Genomic DNA, 18,322 nt, shown 5'->3' on the forward strand with positions numbered 1-18,322 from the left:
TTGAAAAATTTCTTGTCAAACTTTATGACTTGGGTCAAATATTTGGATCTCAAGCATCTGAAAATAGTGAACAGGAACTAGATCAGGTTTGGACACGGACTTCAGTTTTGCCTATACGTTTTCTGAGACTGAGAAGGATGGCACTGCACTCTAAACATTGACTTTATAACTAATTTTCTGATATTAGAGTGAATGTCTATTTGAAGATCAATTTGTCCAAGCTATGCTTTCCTGGCTACTTCCTAGAGATGTTGCTTTGATTTTTCCACAAAATGCTTTTTCCCCCTGGTTTCATGCTGCTCCTTCACAGTTCGGATGCTGTTCTCGGGCTTGAAGGCTTCCGCCTTTTCCCCAGTAACCATTTACACTCTGTTTCAATTTTACTTTCTTCAGATAATAGGACGTTTTCTAATATTATTTTACCTTCTTCTTCATTCTTCATCCTTCTGAAAACTGAAAAAAGACTAAAAACAATGCAATCCAACACTTTAGGGGGAAAAAAATTACATTAAAATGAAATGACATGAACATGAGAGAAAATTTATTCTTAATTCAGTCATTAAATCAGCATTCACACATATTTCTTTGTAATGACATTTTTCTACAGCTTTTACCAGATTTTTCCAGTTGTTTTGCTGTTGCTGCAAACACTGCAGCACGTTTACATTTTGTTCTTGGCTGTACTCGTTTACCAAACATCTCTTTCTTGAGCCTGGCAACTTTATTAGTCTGTGCTTGTTACAGAAAGCACATTTTCACATTTGAACAAATTTAAATAAAGATATTGGGGTTCTGTGGTGACACCGGGGCAAAGTCCAACCCACATATGGAGCCCGTAGTCCTCGACACGGACGTCTCAGGTTCGATTCCCAGCCTGGTGACCGTTGCTGCATGTCTTCCCCTCTCTCTCATTGCTCTCCTGTCTACCCACTCTCAAATAAAGGCAGTGGTCAGAGCCAATAAAACCCTTTAAAAAATTGTCCAGGTGCTTCTTCTGCAGAAAACAAAAATCGAAGAGCTGAAATCCGCAGGTTGACTTTCCTCCGTAGCACATGTTGAATTCATAGCTGATTTAATTAGCAGCTTCATCCCTCACATCGCCCATCATACCTGAAAACAGTCACAAAACTACCTGTGAATATAACTGACTTAGCTTCCTTCAATTTTTTTGTATTATTTTACCTTACAAAATGGAATTCAAATAATGTTACATTGTGGACATTGTATAGAACAACCTGTGAGATGTTTAGGTAAGCTGTATGCGTTTACAAGATCTGAGCAGAGACAGCGATGCAGGGACTCGGCAAAACAATGAGAAGTGTGACTCTGAGCAATCAGGGATCATAATATCATGACAGAACTATGTGATCTGAACATTTACGAAAAAAATATCAAGAATAAAAATAAATTATGAATAGATTGTTATTATTCTAATAGCCATACTTAACCTTGCAGTATCTCATAAACTTCGTGAGGCAGGTTGTCCATCTCCTCCAGTCTCTCCTGCAGGTGTCTGGCTGTAGCTTCTCCTGGCTTCTTTTTTCTCTTCCACATCAACAGCATTTTCTGCTTCCGCATGGTCACATTTTTCTCTGATTCCTCAAGGTCATCCAAGTCTTTGGATTTCAAGCCTAAGTTGATGGCGACCTGCTTCCACTCCATCCCAAGCTGCTCGGCGACCCGCAGAAGCTGCTTCTCTGACAAGTCCTGGCTCTGAGCCACTCCATCTGAAGAGTTCAGACAAAAAAAAGAAAAGGTACGTTACTGTGGACAGAGGTATGGTTGGAGTTGTCTGATGAGTTTTCAGTGGTCAAGCAAATTTACCTGGCTTGTCCTCCTGTCGGGCTCGTTTGCGAGCCGTTTCTTCTTCTGCTTCTTTCCTTTTGTCAGCTGCTTGAGAGACGAAAAAGCAGGTAATAATAGAGGTGCAAACAGGTGTGGCAACAGTGAGTTTGCTAAAAGACAAAATAGCTTTTTACACGTTTTCTTAAATGTACTCAAGCTAAACTCTGGTCTTTTCTTAACAAAAATCAGCTGAAATTGTGATCCTGTAATAAAAGAGTATGTTTTTCTAAGACGTCTTCAATATGCAGCGCTGCCCATGGACGTATATAGTAACACTTACCTGACTGAGCGCTGGACAAGCCCAGCTGTTTGAAAAGCTGTTGATCTTTTCTTTCCAGGTAACCAATCATCTTCTCGCAGGTCTCGGCTCCTTTTTTGATCACCAAGTCAATGAGAGCGCGTGCCTTATTAGCTCGCGTGCGGTTCTCCTCCAGGATTGCATCCTTCTCTTCATAGTTGAACACGTGATCTTTTAAACATAAATCTAAGAGTTGATTAATCACAGCATCAGACACTCGTTGGACGAATTCATCTCTCACTCCCTCAAGTTCTTTATCTGGAATTGGAAAGAAATAATAATGGGTTATAAGCTGTTTTAATTATTTAAATAAAGTAGAAAATTCTGGTGTAAAACTAAGTAGGGAAGACATTTCTTTTACAGTTTTAAGATCACAAAATCTTTCTTTAGATTCTCTTCACAGTTGATCAACACTTTTCCTACTTTCTTCCTCCTTTATAGCCACATTGATGCAGTTTTCTCCCTTTAACTTATGATTCTATTGATTTTAATTCCCGATATCCTGACATCCATCTGCTTTTGCACTTTTATTGATGTCAGTACAATTTTGGTTATTTTCAGGGGTCTTATGAGAAACTCTGTCCGCCTGAAAAAAAAACACACATTTGTTTATGTTATAGATTAAATAGCAGATTTATACACTGCGTTGTTCTACATTTCTGGTAACTACCATCAGATTAAAAAGCAACACTGTTTTTGCTCCAAACGTAACCTCTGATCAAGCGTTAATGATTTCTGACCAGGATTTGGTTTTAACAAGTTCATTTTCAAAATGTCATCAACAGGAACATCTGTTAAAGCAAAATCTGCGACCCATCAAAGAGCGCAGGTACGTCTTGAATTTCAGCGAGAAGAAGAGTATTTACGTAAACTGCGTAAATACTGACACATCTGGGATTGTAACCTTCACGGCTCCTTTATTACCATCGCATTGGCGGAGAAAATATAATGTATTACTTTGTCTTTGACTCTGAAAACTGTTTGACGGACCATCGCACTCAATGTCTAGCTGTCGTTAAAATATGAAAACCAACTGTGGCCGTTTAATAAATCGTTTAAACGATTAAGAAATGTTTCTAAGTGCTCTGGTAGTTTTTAATGTTTCTGCCACCTCTTCATTACAGTCATATCTCACTTAAACTCAAATGTAACTCAAATGGCCAGGACCACGCTGGTCACAGATTATGATTGCCAGAATAATTTGTGACCTTACTTTGGGATAAATTCTGTATATATATATCAGTATTTACGCAATTTACGTAAATACTCTTCTGCTCGCTGATCTTCAAGACGTATCTGCGCTCTATCGCCCCCCTCCGGTCATACAAAATGACGGATCACAGAAGTTGCTGCTCCTTTCCAACTCAAAGACAGACACAGTCTCTCAAAAGACTCCTCCAAGTTCCGTCTACTTCCTCTGTAGCTCTTATCTGGATACAATGTATCAACGGGACCTCATCTCTCAGTAATATTTAGCGTTTCCATCTCCGTACCGGCTCCGTTATCCGCTGCAGCTGTCTCCATTTCCCCGCGGTGCCGACAGCTCCTCCTGATGCGATATAGGTTTCGAAACTACGTGACGTTTGCAGTGAAATGGCGGGAGTGTTGGTTGACCCTTAGCAAACCCACCATGAAAGACAAAATGAAAAATTGTTTATTTGTATGAAATCAAATTTTATTTGTACAGCACATTTCAGCAGCAAGGCATTTCAAAGTGCTTTACATCATAACAAACAAAAACAACAAAGTCATGCAACATAGAATCAACAATTAAAACATTACATTAAGTCAAGTCCCATCATTAAATTTGTGATTGATGATGTTTCAAAAGCAACTCTAAACAGATGGGCTTTTAGTCGAGATTTCAAGGAAGTCGTTATTTTTATTTATATATTTGGGTCAAAGATGTCTTTAGTAAATACATAATATATTGACATCTACCAAAAAGTGGTGGAATCTTTATATGATACAGATTCTCTTTATTGGAAATAAAGAAAGCTCCACATTTTCATTGGTGCTGTAGCGCCCCCTTTAGAGGTCATAGAAAATGTCAGGTTATTTTCCTTTTCATTGAAGATAATATTATTTAATATTGTTGTGGTATTTTTCCTCAAAAAACACAACTAATTAAAAAAATAAAACAACAAATAATTATGTACTGGATTAAAAGAAATCCCATCTCGCAACAGAAAATGAACTTGTATGCCTATTTTCACTTCTGAAAGGAGCACATAATGTGAAAATGGATCATTTTCTACAACCCAAATTTCTAAGGATAAAATCAACAGCTTAAGGGGAAATTGTGGATAAAACTGGAATGATTACATCACCAGTTTGGCAGCATTTCAGATATTGAAAACAACAAACTAATGAACAATTATCGACATCGGCTTATATGAAATGCTTCTATCATTATACATTTTTCAGCCATGTCGTCCAGCCCTAAATATACTTAAACTAAAAACCAGAGAGCCACATATTGGTGACTGGTGTATATGTGCATGCTTCTGTGTGTGTTGAGAACTGTAAGAACAAATTATCCAGCATAGCATCCTCAGAAAATGCTTAGCTCCGTCCTTAGCGCCTGCAGCAAAATGCCTCTGCAGCTGAAACTGGCATAACTCAACATCCACTATGATTATTACACAGAATCATAAACACTTTGGTCATTCTGCTCTAGATTAACAGGAGAACAAGTTCGTATTGGCTGAGTAATTGGTTGGTTTGTTGCTCAAACTAGCTGGTTTGAGCAACTAGCTCAAATATAAAGTACAAAAAATTTCTTTTTTATTACTTTTAGTACAAAAACTACTAAGTGCTTCAAATCACACAAAGCTGTGTGACATTAGTGATCGTTGTGCAGGAGGCCTTGAAAGTGGTAGAAGCTCTTTGTCAGTGTGCATCTGTCAATTGTTGGCATCTGTAGTTTCTCATGGCTCCTAAACTGTTCAACACGCCGCATGACCTGTGGAGTTGAAATGGTGTAAACAGTTAGTAAATGTTTCATGAACCAATCAACATCATCATTATTACTGGTTATGTACACTGTCTATGCTCCGTTTTGTAAAGTCTTTAAAATAAATAATTTTATTTGAGTATTTTCCAGATCTAGAGTTCTAGTTCTAAGTTCTAGATTCGCAAACGTCCGTCCGTCCATCCATCCATCCATCTTTTGAATATTTTATATTTGAAGCCTAATCTTCAAAAATGCTGTGCACTAATAATTCCTTTCAGAACTCATGGCTTTTTTATACCTTCCTGAACAGATCATAAATGTGTTCCTTATACGACTCTGGGGTGAAAACCTCCACAATGTATTGGATGAGGAGAGACCCACGATCTGGTTGTCTGTACGACACAGTGTCTGAAGGAAGATGAGCAGGGATTAAAAAGCCATGAAGTTACAATCATTACAATAAGTTCATTTAAAGTGTCGCTTTCAACCCACCAGGTGTGCAGGAAAGAAGAGAAATGAAGTTTTTCTCTATGTGAACAAATTGAAGCTTGTCTTCTTCCAGGTCCACAGGTTGTGGAACATGTTCTGCTGTGTTTGGACTGTCGCTGACCAGAACGCTTCCTCTTTGTTCTGAAGCATAAAAAAGGCAAACAGGTGAGACCATTATATTAACTCACAGTGAACTTTAGTATCTGCAGCAGCAGATTTGAATCACCTCCTCTGCAGGCTTGTATGATGATGACCTTTGGTTTATCTCTTAGCTCTGGACAGTTCCTGGAGCCCAAGTGTTGGAAAATGTTGTTGATTGGAAATTCATCTGGTTTGTCCTCTTTCCAGTCAACCCCAAGAATTTTCCCCAGCTTCCCATGAGACATGAGAACCACAAACACACTGTCAGTGTGTTTTAGTTTGGGATGTTTAGTGAAGTCAATTAAAGCCTCATCAATCGCCTGAAAGAAGACAGAAAATCATGTCACCGGTTATTAAATTAATTAATCAATCAGATGAGAATCTGTTTCATTTAGTCTCTCATCTAGAATAAAGTACCTTTCCAGTGAGGTTTGTGTATTTCACCACCTCATACCCCAGATATGAAAGCAGTCTCTCCATGTTCTCCTCGTCTTTCTCTGCTCCCCTTCTGTTCATTGATTCCTCAGAAAACTTGATATTAGTGATCAGCAGAGCTACGCGGTTCTTCAAGGAAGTTTGTGTCACAGGATAGACCTGAGAGACGAATGAGAAAGAGGTGAAGAAACAAAAAATTAATATTGATTTTTTTTTTAAAAAAAACAGTTTGCTGTAGCCATAAGCAAAGGACATGTAAAGTTAAGTGAAGGTTGTTAATTATCATGTCATGTTTACATTTTTCAAAATTAGTTTCACTCGGTCAACAGCGCAGTGAGAAAAATCTTAACAAAATCAACCCCAAAGTAAAATAAAATATTATTTCATTAGATGCAAAGATATATAAAAATTTGGTAATACATCCAATATAGCAAAAACTTTTCACACAACTCGCCATTTAATTCATGATAAAGTATTACTGACCTCTGGATCGGCCATTTTGGACTTCCAGAACTCTTCCACACTGGAGTCTGAAGGAGTTGATCCACTCTGAGCCACCGGGCCTGCTGCAGCTAAATGATAAATAGAAATGTGTTGCTTTGAAAGAAGCATTTACATTACATTTAATACAGCACATTTATGACTGGATTATATATTATCAATGCTCAAAAAGTTCTTTCTAATCTTAACTATCTCTTATTGCAGCAGCATACACACATCATTTTTTTTTTGGAAAAAGTGTGTATGCCTCTCACCTGGCTGAGCAGGCTGGACGTTGGACAGACCCAACTCACAGTACAGTGTTTTATCCACACTTTCCAGGTGAGCAATCATCTTGCTGCTGGCTTCATGTCCTTTCCTCTTCACCTTGTCGATGAGACAGCGTGCTTTATCCGCTCTGCTGTCATTCTCTTCAACTACTGCATCCTTCTCCCCTTCATTCAACACACCATCATGCAAAAGGCCATCCAGGAGTTGATTAATTACTTCTTTGGACACTTTGCCCACAAAGCGAGATCTGACTCTGTCAAGTTCTTTATCTGGAATTCCAAGGATGTAGAAACAAATAACTCAAAATGTTACAATAAATTCAGGTAAAGTTACAAAAAAAAAATAAATAGACAAGGGATGCAGTGCAAAAGTTACTACAAGCACCAATATTTTAATGAGGGACAAAAACTAGAATTTATGGGGAAGCAGATTAATATGAAGTTTTATACTCTGAAAGTGTACAGGTGTCATGAATTGGTGGATGAGGTGGTGAGGCAGACGCTTGAGACTCAGGTTGAAATGAGAAGATGATGGTTTAATGGTGATAATCCAGAAAGTAACACAGTCCAAAAACACAGTCCACAAAACCTGGCAGCACGACTGAGCGGAAGCCTGGGCTCAACGTCGGTAGCGACAGGATAAACGAGGGACATAAAGACAGACTGGTGCGACAACAACGCAGAACTGACAAGGACCCGACGAGGAACAAGGAACACAGGTGGGGTTAAATACACAGGGAGTAACCACAGAAACGAGACACACCTGGGAACTAATCAAGGGGAAGACAGGACAACACGAAGAGACTCAAGGACACAGAGAACAATAAATAAATACACAGGAAAAACTCAGAACATGACAACAGGAGTGTAATTTGTGTTTCACAGTTCTATTAGTGCATAAAAATAAGAATAGAATACATTAGAGTTTGTGTTTTTAATGTAACAAATGTGAAATAGCTCTGAATACCTTTTGGAATACACAGTACTCTAAACATTTTTAATCAAGCATCGAGCTTGGCTGCACTCCCATAATTCGGTCTGTTAGTTTCACAATGACTGATTTTGTTAACAGTATTGTAAACACCCAGCTGGTGCATCGTAAGCGGTAAATAATTTTAAAACCTTTAAATACATGCAGTTTGTTTCTTTCTCTACCTACAAAGTACAGTCAAAGCGGGATACAACAAACAAGATTCGTCGTCAAAGTGAAACTATAACGAGGGTCACGAGCAAAAAAAAAAAAAAAAAAAAGAGATATAACTCAACGCTTTTGCTCTAATTGTCTAAAGTCCTAAACTTTAGATCTGAGACAATAACTAGTTTCTGTCTCAGTTCACATGGTTATAAGCAGGCTGCCAGTTTTGGGTTTATTCGATGCGCAATGTGGCTAAAACGAATCTAAAACTGTCATGTCTGCAAAGCTTTAAAGTTGTTCCTCTCACCTGCCATTGTTCTGCTTTTGTATCACTGGAATTTATACACGAACAACTTGAACTTGAAAACTTCCTGCTTTGACTGTGGATAACGCGCGCTGGATGACTCACAGCTGCAGTTGCATTACTGACGTGCAGCCTTGCGTCGGCGTACGTCAGTAATGCCACAGTAATGATAGCGTTGCCGCCGAAGTATGGGAAAATGTAATGCTTATCGGTTTTTTAAAAATATTCCTTACAGAACAATATTGTTTTTAGAAAACTTTAATTTGACTTTGTGTCTGTTTCATCCGACCAAAAATTAAAAAATAATAAGCAATTGCTTTTAATAAGGGGGAAGAGAATATTAAAAGCTCAACTTTGATCAGTTAATACTCTGCTGTTGAAACAATAAATACATATTCATTTCTTCCGTGTGTAATTGTTGTCCCAGTTCATTATTAGTTTTGCTGATAAACAGCGGGGATATGTCGTTGTTCACTCGAACTTTATGTTCTGGGTCTCGAACGACATGGGGTGGAGTTTTCTCGGACAAAGTCTTCCACGTACAAAGCTTTTGCAGCCATGGCAGGTAAGGAGACAGATTGTGTGGTTTAAATACAAGCAGCTGCACAATCTTCCCTTCAAATTTCTAAGACGATCCTCGCGTTTCGTGTGAGTGTAGAACTGATGAGTCGTCGGATGTCTGACCTGTCTTACAGTGCTTCTTGTAAAGGTTGTATTTTGCCCATATGTGCGTGGGCTGCGTAAGAAATCGACAAGAAAGTCACGTTGAACCTAAATTAGCAGCAGCTTCAGACGAAATCAGACAAGAAATATTCATTGAGTGACAGCAAATGCGAATACCGGGTATATATATATATTTTTTTTAAAACCAGACACTGTCTTTCTTCCTTTTTCTCATCGGGGCGTATTTAGTTTCACTTTTAATGTTTTTTTTAAATCCACATTTACTCCAAGTTCAGCCAGCATCCTTTTAACTTGTTCTTACTCATCAACAAAACGTCTTATTAAAGATTTAGAGGAGAATGTGCATATAAATTTGAATGTTTCTTGAAAAGTTTTTTTTTTTTTCATGAGGATTGTAAAAACTACACAGGCGGTTCTTGCATGAATGTGGCCCCGAATACAGCCCCGTACTTCTGCTCCACACGAAACCAACCACAAATATTCCTGATAAAATCTATTCTGCAAATAATAACAGAAATATTGAAAGTTAGCCTCGTGCTCTATTATAAGGTTAATTATAACAGTTGTAGTGTTGTCAGTGACAAGACAAAAATAAAAGTTAAAATACAATTATTCATCAGTCGAATGAATGTGGATTTTGTGCATCATTGTTTGTGCATCATTTCTGCAACAACAATCAATAGACCATTTCTGGTATCGCTTATGCATTTCAATGTAAACAGACTGACTGCAGTTTTGTAAACGCATCTTCTTTCTTTTAGAGGATAAACTCAAAGCGATTAGGCCCGGCTTTGTGGAAAAGTCCTCCAAAGAACTAATAAATCAGCTCCTGGACGACCTGCTGGGGGACAAAATCTTCAATGATGGGGAGAAAGACTCAATACTGGAGGAGAAGAAGAGTCGCGCAGACAAGGCGCGCGCTCTCATTGATTCAGTGTGTAGGAAAGGAGATCAAGCCAGCCAGAAAATGATGGTTCACTTTCAAAATAGAGATCCTACTCTCTTCTCTGAGCTCGGCCTATCTATCTGACCAGGTACAATCCCCAGTGAATCTAAAGTGAATTATCTTCACACACACACACACACACAAAAAAAACCACATGCAGGTCAAAACAAAACAAAAAAACTCAGTAACAATATCTTCTTTTTTCCCCAGCTGCCGTGAATTTGGAGGAAAAATGACGTGCAATCATTCCAGCAGCAGCTGATGCCCTGCAGACTGAAAAAAAGCAATAGTCTTGCATTGTTTTAAAACAACATTATCACAATAATTTTCCTCTTCCTTGATGTTTTTGTTTACGTATGTGAACTGACTTTTTTCTGCCGAGTTGCAGAGTCGACTGACATGATGGAGAAAATAAACTGTTTTGTAAAAGCATGCCTCTATAACATGATGTGACTTGCTTTGTTCTTTTTCAGTTGTAAAGCCTGTCAACATGTTCAGGGGCAAAAATTATAACTTCACTTAGGTTACATTGCAAGTCTCACTTGGGGCTAGGGACTCTAGATGCATTTTGCACTGAGATGACATGAAAAAAATAAATTTTTTCAAAGGCCATGCAAAAAGAAAAAAAAACTTACATTTTCATACAAGATCTAGGGGGATGAGTTTTAGGAATATGATTGAGTTGTGACTTTGAAATGCAGTTTATTTAAGTGCAAAACAAGATCACTTCACAGACAACTCAAAACTAAGTGAACTGAAAACAGAAACCAGAAACTCCTTGGGCATTTGCCTGGGAAATATTGAAGCTTTGGTACCGGCAAAATATAGAGCAATATTATCAAGTAAATAAAAAACATATATACATTTGCTTTAACTAAAGACATATGACTCAATACCAGTCTGGTATTTTTGTTTTACATATAAAAAAATTCCTGAAATAACATAAATTATTTATCAACTGTTGTGACCCCAAGTCCCTTGTTTTAATTTAATCTGATTTATTTTCAGCCACACACTTTTAAGTATGTGTATTCTGTTTTTGAACCACATTTTTCTTTATGCCAAATAAATGATAATACTGTAATCTAATGGAATACCATCTAGCTTTGATGTTTGGAATGCCACTTCAGTTCTTTTTTCCTAAATTGTTTATTTTTGTTGAATACAATTAGGTTAATGTGTTATTGGTGTTTGCGTTGTTTTTTTTAATTAACAAGAAAAATACGATTTTTTTATTTATTTATTTTTTTAGTACAATAAAATAACTTACTGTTTGCGATAGTAGTTCATAAGTTTCATTGTTTTTACTCAAATTACTTTTTGTCGATCCAAAAGCTAACGGTAGGGGGAGACAAAAGTTTCCCTTTAATTTTTAAACCCACAAAGAAGAATCTGTCAGAGAAGATGGCTCCAAGACGAAGCTAATTGTTTAGCCGATGTAAATCTGTCCACCGCCAACAGGCTGGAGACTGCGGTGACAAAATTATCAGATAACCCGTTGAGACGAATAAGACCGTACGTTTACATACAATTCACACAAATAATATGTAAATAACATTTATGTGTGTGACAGTAGTCCAGCTCAAGTAGCATTGGTTAATGATTGGTAAACAGTTAATTAGCTTGTACATTTTTGCGTTTTTGAGAACGAGATGTTGTTTTCAGCTTAAGCGTCCTTCTTCAGTATTACGATGATATGTCAGAAATTGTTCATAGCGCGTGTCACTAACTGACAACGAGTATTTACTTAGTTTAAGTGTCTTCATGTATTCGAGCTAATGCTAACTTAGCTGATAGCTGTTACATTCCTTCAGACAAGACGTGCCTCTGACGTCAGTCCTGCTGAAATGTCTTTGAGTTAGTTTGCTTAGACTTGGGCGTCATGATGGCCTGAAGGGCTCAAATGGTCAAATTTGTTCAAATTCAAGCTTCCGTTGACTGGAGCGTCGAAATACTTTAAATAGTTTGATGAGTAAAGTAGCAATAAATGTACTTACAGATGAACTTTTTGGATGCCTTGGCTATTTTACGTTTTTCTCTCCTTCTGGTTCCCCAGCTGTCACTGAGGAACGATGAGCCAGAGACGTGGCATCCATGTGGACCAATCTGAGCTGCTCTGCAAAAAAGGATGTGGGTTTTATGGCAACACAGCCTGGCAGGGCTTGTGCTCAAAGTGTTGGCGAGAGGAAAACCAGCGAGAAAAGCAAAGGCAAATTCAAGAGGACTGGGCTCTTGCTGAAAGGTTTGCATTCGCACTGTGTCTTTTCTGCAAAAAAAAATAAAGTCGCCAAAGTGTTGGAAGACCTGTCCACTTACCTCATGAAGACGTGGCTTTTGTGCTACTGTTCATCTCGCAAGATTTTCAGTTGTTCTGTCGTCATCTTCCCAGGCTGCAGAGAGAGGAAGAGGAAGCATATGCAAGCAGGCATCAGAGGGCACAGTCACAACCTGCGATCACTCCCTTCAACAAGTTTGAAGAAAGGAAGACGAAGGAGAAGTCCAGCAAAGTCAACACAGTCACAAAGTTTTTCACTCCATCAACAAAAACACCACCCAAAAAGGGTAATCTGTCTTGAACATACACACTGGTTGGTTCTAACTTTATTTGTTAATTTTTTGTTCCTGGATGCACCTCCTGTGTAACAAAACCTTAAGCTCCACTCACAAGCCACATTGGTGCAAACACAAATAATCACTACGTAAATATTTGCTCAACGTTTGAAATCTTTATTTTTTTTTTCTTTTGTTGTGAAAACTGTTTGCAGCCACTTTATGTTTAAATATATCAATCAGGTGATAAGATGCCTGTAGCTGGTCTTTTTTTCCTTTTTTTTTACAAGCTCACTTAACTTTCTTCCAGGAGCTTAATGTAATGCTATATGATAAATTAACCTGAAACTGGGTGTTTGGCCGGGTCTTTGAGAAATCTTTTCAAATTCTTTAATGCATTTACCTAGAAATAAGTGACAGATTTAGCTGAATTTGACTTCTTTTTGAAGCAGGAAATGTCAAAATTCATAGCCTGTTATTTAATTCAGTTTATTTATACAGCAACATTTCACCAACAAATGACGTCTTGAGGTACAGAAAAGTAATTTCAAATCAATCACATTTACATTCCAACTAAACCTAGTTATCAAGCAGTACAGTATCCTCAATTAATTATTCAAAGTAGTTTAAAAGTTTCTATCTAAGGAAACCCAGCAAATTGCATCATTCACTCCTCCATGACAGGGTAGCAAGAGCATACTGAGCCTTTAACAGGAGGAAACTTCCAGCAGAACCAGAACCTGGCTCTGCTGGCCTTCTGCCACGCTCGACTGGAGGTTTGAGAAGACAGGGCAAAGTGTACAAAAAAGAAGAAAAAGAAAAGCAGAAGAACTGATGTAGAATTGTTTTCTATATTATTGGAAAGTAAAATCTTAATAGCAGGAGAGGGGGACTGTCTAATTGTTGACAGCGTTGTCTCAGCTGATGCCCCCCGTCAAGAAGGTATTGTGGCCAAACAGAACACCAGGCTAAATGTGGCTTGTATGGAAAGTAAAAACCAATAAAATATGCGCTTCCTGAATACTTACTTCAGTTTTTGTTTTATAAACAGAGCACAAGTAGTGTCCAACAGATGCTTAACGTTAAATTTAGCTCCTCTTTTGATGTTTTACCACCTTACATTTGCTTGTAAATTGTAGATTCATTCTTCCTTCATTTTACCCATATCCCTGGATATTTGTGATTGAAAGAAAGCCCTCCTGAGGCTTACAAAGACGGCAGCACAGTAAATACAAACGTACCAAATTATTGTCTGGTTGTTGTCTTCCTCCAGATGCCGGTGCTGCTGACGCTCAGTCCACTCCGAGCTCCAGCTCCTCAGCCAGTCGCCAGCCCTTTCCAGACAGCGACCGTGCAACGCAAGAGTTTATAGATTTTCTGAAGTCGGTGAAGTCTGGCAGGGAAATCTTTAAACAGTGTCGGGCTTTCACTGAGGGCATGGTGTACAAGCGGGTGAGCTTTGATCCGTCCAGACGTTATTACTCCCGTTTCAACTCGTTATGCGTTTATGGCCATGTTTATGCTCTCACTCAAGACGGCTCTTAAAGAGGAGGAAGCTTTTAATTCACTGCATCGTTTTCATTACCATCTGCCACCATTCATTGAAAGATTGCACATTTTAGCATCATATATCCTTGAATACGTCAACTTTTAGATGATACGCGATAAGTGTAAAGTAAAAGTTTAACCCCTTGAACTTCTCCACATTTAGTCATTTTACAGCCACCAACTTCCTGTTTCTTTGTTGTTGTTTTTCGTATAGTTGAGCATGAAGTAATAGATAATTAATTAGAAAATATTTAAGACATAAAAAAAGCTTTTCAAGCTGCTGTAAATTGTAACATTCAGATGTTTTCACTTCAGTTTTGATATTTAATTAAAATTCAGTGAATAGTACTAAAGTCTTGCAATGTCTTTATCTGAAACTTTTACCTTGATGTAATTGTCTTTAAGAAAAACAAAAGGTTGTTTTCTGTATGTTTTGTGTTTATGATAAACAAGCAGTTTAAAAATGTTTACAGCATTTATTGCTGAACTTCCTGCCTAAATTATTAAGATGACGTTGATCAAGGGTCATCCCGATCAGATATTGATATTAGAAATCAGTCTGATATCAACCAAAAAAAAAAACGAGTATCTGATTATATCGGTCTGCATCTAAAGTCTCAGATGTAATCGTGCCAATAGCAGCACTATTCTGCAGCGTTTAGTCTGCCCCAGGATTTCCATCCAGCATTGTTTACATCCCACATGCCGAACCGTTGGTTAGTAATAAATGTGTCAGTTGTTCTTGTACCTGTTGTAATATCACGTGATCAAGCCTTTTCTAACATTCCACATGACAAAATCAGTAATGAAAGTATGCATGATTCGGGTTAATATCATATCGGGTCGATATCGGTATCCTATCGGAAGCGAAAAAGTTGTATCGGGACACCTCGATTGCAATCAGTGTGAAATCTGAATGCGACTCATTCCGAATTCATGTATTTTTTCTGTCCCTTTCCAGGACATGGGAGCCGACGAGCTGTCGGAGTGCGTGCAAGACTTCTACCAGAGCCTCTCAGACCGGCTTCACAACCAGTTCAAAGGTGCTTCATCGCTCAAATATATGTATATTTTTTTAGAATAACCAAAAATAGTAAAAACCGTACAGTGAGGATAGCGCTTGTGAAAAGTAATTATCGGTTTGCGGTGTAACAGGTTCGACAGAACATGTAGAGAGGGTGATGGATGAAGTGGAGAAGTACATGATGAGCCGACTTTACACGGAGGTTTTCTGTCCGGAAACCACAGACGACGAGAAGAAAGACTTGGCTGTTCAGAAGAGAATCAGGTTTGCAAACATAAACTCCAGCGTTTAAATTAAAAAAGAAAAAGAAGAAACTGCTGTAAATGTGACATTATTCTGTTTGTGTTCGGTTCCAGAGATTTGCACTGGGTCACCATAGAAATGCTGTGCGTGCCGGTGGATGAAGAGATCCCAGAGGTCTCAGACAGTGTAGTCAAAGCTATTACAGGTGAGTCGCCACCTGGGTTTGTTTTTGCCTGATTGCTCAAGTTAGGTCACTCCTCTTCTAACATTTCTGCCTAATTTCAGATATAATTGAAATGGACTCAAAGCAGGTACCCAAAGACAAGCTGGCGTGCATCACCCGTTGCAGCAAGCACATCTTCAACGCCATCAAAGTGAGCAAGAAGGAGGCTGCGTCGGCCGACGACTTCCTCCCGACTCTCATCTACATCGTGCTGAAGGCAAACCCTCCGCGGCTGCAGTCCAACATCCAGTACATCACCCGCTTCTGCAACCCCAGCCGACTCATGACCGGAGAGGACGGATACTACTTCACTAATCTGGTGAGGAAATGAGAAGGACGTGTTTAGCAACATGCAAGCTATCGTCCATCTTTCAGCACAGTCTTGAAAAATCCACTCCACTGCTGTTGATAAACACGTAGTTATTGTAAAAAAAAAATTATCAACTTTATTCAATGTAGTATTGTCTATATGATAAAGATCTATACTTCAAATAAAGCTTGGCTCCAGTTTGAGTGAGTTTTTCGGGGTTTCCTCCTGAAAACTTGCTAAGCCTGGTGCTTGGGGCGCTAGGACAGTCACGCAGCGGTTCGCTGTGTTTTTGAGTTAAAAATGTTTATAGTTGACAGGAAATGTGAAAATATAACTTGGTAATTATGTGTTATTGGAAGATTAATACCTAAACTCCAACTATAAAATCTTTAAAAAAGGCAATTGTTAAAAAAATTAAATAAATAAAATAAATAAACAATGCTTAGCCTGGTGGGAGCACAAGTAAAGCCTGGTGGCCCGCCAGGCTTGTAATGCACATGGAAGAACCTTAGTTTTTTGTTTAGTGTTGCTTTTTGATTCACAAAAGCACAACAATCTCAGAGTTTTTCCTCCTCGACCACCTAAAGTTTTTGTTAAGTATTCAAGTGTCGTCTTTTTTCAGTTTCTGATTAACAAAAACCTGATTCGGGTGCGCTTCCTAAAGTTTTGTGGATAGAAAAGCGTCTGTTCCTCTATGGATGGATCAGAAAACCGGCTGACTACAAGAGTAAACTAATTTTACAAGACACAACAGTGTTATAGACGTGTTTCCATTCACCTGTTGATCCAACAGTCAGTCTGTTTTTTAAATTCATTCATCCATCCATCCAGTTAGCTGTCCATCCATCCTTTCAGGTTGTTTTTTTTTTTTTTGCAGATTGCTCATTTAAAGCCTGACTGCAGCAAAATTTGTGATCTCTCTTCGTGAACATTAGTGCTTAATTTGTACCCTGTTTAGAAAAATAGGCCAAAATCTTGTCTTCAAGAAAAATCTGTACATTTGAGTTTGGAAAAGCATGACTTTTTGAAATGACCTGTATGTTTTACCTCTGGCTTAAAAATCATTTTGTTTTGTTTATATTTAACTCAAGATTCCTGACATCAAGGCATTTGAAGTATTTTTTTTCTCAGTGTCTAGTCCTCCTGAGCCCAACACTGTGTTCCCTAAAGGTTTAAAATATGAAAGCATCCAGCAGGGGGAGCTGTTAGCCCACATTAATGTATTCTCTACCTCATCGCTGTTAATCCCCAATAAATTAAACATTATTTAAACAAATCTAGGTCTAACGAGCGTTGTTGTTGTTGTGTAGATGATATAATTGTCATTAACGTCTCTCTGGGCCTCCTCTCCTCAGTGCTGTGCAGTGGCCTTCATAGAGAAACTGGATGGTCAGTCTCTGAATATGAGCTCTGAGGAGTTTGAGCTCTACATGTCGGGCCAGACGTCTCCGAACTGGCCACGGCCCACCGCTGCCGCCTCATCCGCAGGCGGCGCAGCCCATACCCAGGCCCACAGCAGCCTGGACGTGCTAACCGGGCTCGGCGAGAGGCAGGAGCGGGTCGTGGAGAAGGCTCGGCAGCTGGAGAGCGACCTGATAGACTGGACGGATGAAGTGGAGCAGAAAGTTCAGAGCGCGCTGGAGAGCTTTCCGCTCGACACCCAAAGCACCACGACGAACGCGGCCGGCGGGACGACGACGACGACAACAGCGGCCGCGGCGGCGTCGTCCGCGATCGACTCTGAAAATGTAGAGAACGAGCTGCTGCCCCCGCCGCTGCAGCCTCAGGTGTTTGCTGGTTGATAGGAAAACGTCTGCTCTGCAGAAAAAGCTCCTGGATGTTCTACTCCATCTTCCCGTGTGTTCTCTTTATAGTCCGTAAGCACATGTAGCGTCTGTTGGATCTGGAGTGTTCATCCATCCGTCTGTTCCCTTAGATGCTATAAAACATGCTGAATAGTTACCCAACTGTTAGATTTGAACTGAGTGCGCTGATTTACCTCCCTGAAGGAGGTAAATCAGAAAATGGCTTCGCTGTGAAGGCACAACGATCTTCACTGCAAAAAAACACAAAAACAAAATCTTACCAAGTATTTTTAGTCTGGTTTCCAGTGCAAGTATCTTAGTACACTTGAAATAAGTTGAAACTAACTTACATGTGACATTTTAGCAAGATATATGGCAAATTATTTCACCTATAACCTGGGAAAAATGTCTTGTTGTAAGTGAAATAATCTGCCAGTGGAACTGGAGCTTTTTCTTCAATGTTAAGGAATTGTTTACTTAAAATAAGCTCTCCTATGTTCCTGACCAAAAATATTTGGTAAGACTTTGTGTTTTTTGCATTGTTCCTGTTTACCTCACCACAAAAAGACAAATAAGTGACAAAATGTAACCGTAACGCCACACGAGGTGGAGCAGT

General features: G+C 38.9%; 3 protein-coding genes across 6 annotated transcripts; 1 reads left to right on the forward strand and 2 right to left on the reverse strand.

Moving 5' to 3' along the window:
* Window positions 1-524: 524 nt before the first annotated feature.
* LOC111612017 (caspase-1-like) lies at window positions 525-3,708 on the reverse strand. 3 transcript variants are annotated; one of them, XM_023351679.1, is made up of 5 exons: window positions 3,637-3,708; window positions 2,126-2,401; window positions 1,825-1,890; window positions 1,449-1,727; window positions 525-1,110 (listed from the first exon to the last, which is right to left on the reverse strand). In XM_023351679.1, the coding sequence occupies exons 1-5, from the start codon at window positions 3,665-3,667 to the stop codon at window positions 1,073-1,075; spliced, it is 690 nt and encodes a 229-aa protein (XP_023207447.1). In that variant the 5' UTR covers window positions 3,668-3,708; the 3' UTR covers window positions 525-1,072. The 3 variants fall into 3 exon arrangements, with proteins under 3 accessions (XP_023207447.1, XP_023207446.1, XP_023207448.1); XM_023351678.1 differs by having other exon boundaries at window positions 1,825-1,893; XM_023351680.1 differs by having other exon boundaries at window positions 1,444-1,727; window positions 1,825-1,893.
* Window positions 3,709-3,913: 205 nt separating this feature from the next.
* On the reverse strand, window positions 3,914-13,884 carry LOC111605766 (caspase-1-like). Of its 2 annotated transcripts, XM_023351673.1 has the most exons (10): window positions 13,795-13,884; window positions 12,320-12,393; window positions 12,001-12,119; window positions 6,920-7,204; window positions 6,648-6,736; window positions 6,147-6,323; window positions 5,815-6,049; window positions 5,592-5,729; window positions 5,398-5,507; window positions 3,914-5,108 (listed from the first exon to the last, which is right to left on the reverse strand). In XM_023351673.1, the coding sequence occupies exons 2-10, from the start codon at window positions 12,322-12,324 to the stop codon at window positions 4,989-4,991; spliced, it is 1,278 nt and encodes a 425-aa protein (XP_023207441.1). In that variant the 5' UTR covers window positions 12,325-12,393; window positions 13,795-13,884; the 3' UTR covers window positions 3,914-4,988. The 2 variants fall into 2 exon arrangements, with proteins under 2 accessions (XP_023207441.1, XP_023207442.1); XM_023351674.1 differs by lacking the exons at window positions 12,001-12,119; window positions 12,320-12,393; window positions 13,795-13,884 and adding an exon at window positions 8,377-8,933.
* Window positions 10,255-17,910, forward strand: LOC102237454 (rab5 GDP/GTP exchange factor-like). Its single transcript, XM_005807998.2, has 9 exons — window positions 10,255-11,518; window positions 12,060-12,245; window positions 12,393-12,565; window positions 13,827-14,005; window positions 15,063-15,144; window positions 15,257-15,389; window positions 15,482-15,573; window positions 15,654-15,910; window positions 17,257-17,910. Exons 2-9 carry the CDS (start codon window positions 12,076-12,078, stop codon window positions 17,701-17,703), a joined length of 1,533 nt encoding a protein of 510 aa, XP_005808055.1. The 5' UTR covers window positions 10,255-11,518; window positions 12,060-12,075; the 3' UTR covers window positions 17,704-17,910.
* The last annotated feature ends 412 nt before the right edge of the window (window positions 17,911-18,322 follow it).

Source organism: Xiphophorus maculatus, chromosome 18 (assembly GCF_002775205.1).
Source record: "Xiphophorus maculatus strain JP 163 A chromosome 18, X_maculatus-5.0-male, whole genome shotgun sequence".
Classification (NCBI taxonomy): Eukaryota; Metazoa; Chordata; class Actinopteri; order Cyprinodontiformes; family Poeciliidae; genus Xiphophorus; species Xiphophorus maculatus.

Excerpts from the sequence above, each read along its gene's own strand:
- LOC111612017 (XM_023351678.1), bottom strand. The coding sequence starts at position 3,667 with ATGGAGACAGCTGCAGCGGATAACGGAGCCG. Across the intron at positions 1,728-1,824 it reads CCGACAGGAGGACAAGCCAG|ATGGAGTGGCTCAGAGCCAG; the intron begins GTAAATTTGCTT and ends TGAACTCTTCAG. Across the intron at positions 1,111-1,448 it reads AGTTTATGAGATACTGCAAG|GTATGATGGGCGATGTGAGG; the intron begins GTTAAGTATGGC and ends GACTGTTTTCAG.
- LOC102237454 (XM_005807998.2), top strand. The coding sequence starts at position 12,076 with ATGAGCCAGAGACGTGGCATCCATGTGGACCAATCTGAGCTGCTCTGC. Across the intron at positions 12,246-12,392 it reads GACTGGGCTCTTGCTGAAAG|GCTGCAGAGAGAGGAAGAGG; the intron begins GTTTGCATTCGC and ends TCATCTTCCCAG. Across the intron at positions 15,574-15,653 it reads TGTAGTCAAAGCTATTACAG|ATATAATTGAAATGGACTCA; the intron begins GTGAGTCGCCAC and ends GCCTAATTTCAG.
- LOC111605766 (XM_023351673.1), bottom strand. Across the intron at positions 7,205-12,000 it reads GGCATCCAAAAAGTTCATCT|ATAAAGAACTTGACAGAGTC; the intron begins GTAAGTACATTT and ends TTGGAATTCCAG. Across the intron at positions 5,730-5,814 it reads CATACAAGCCTGCAGAGGAG|AACAAAGAGGAAGCGTTCTG; the intron begins GTGATTCAAATC and ends TTTATGCTTCAG.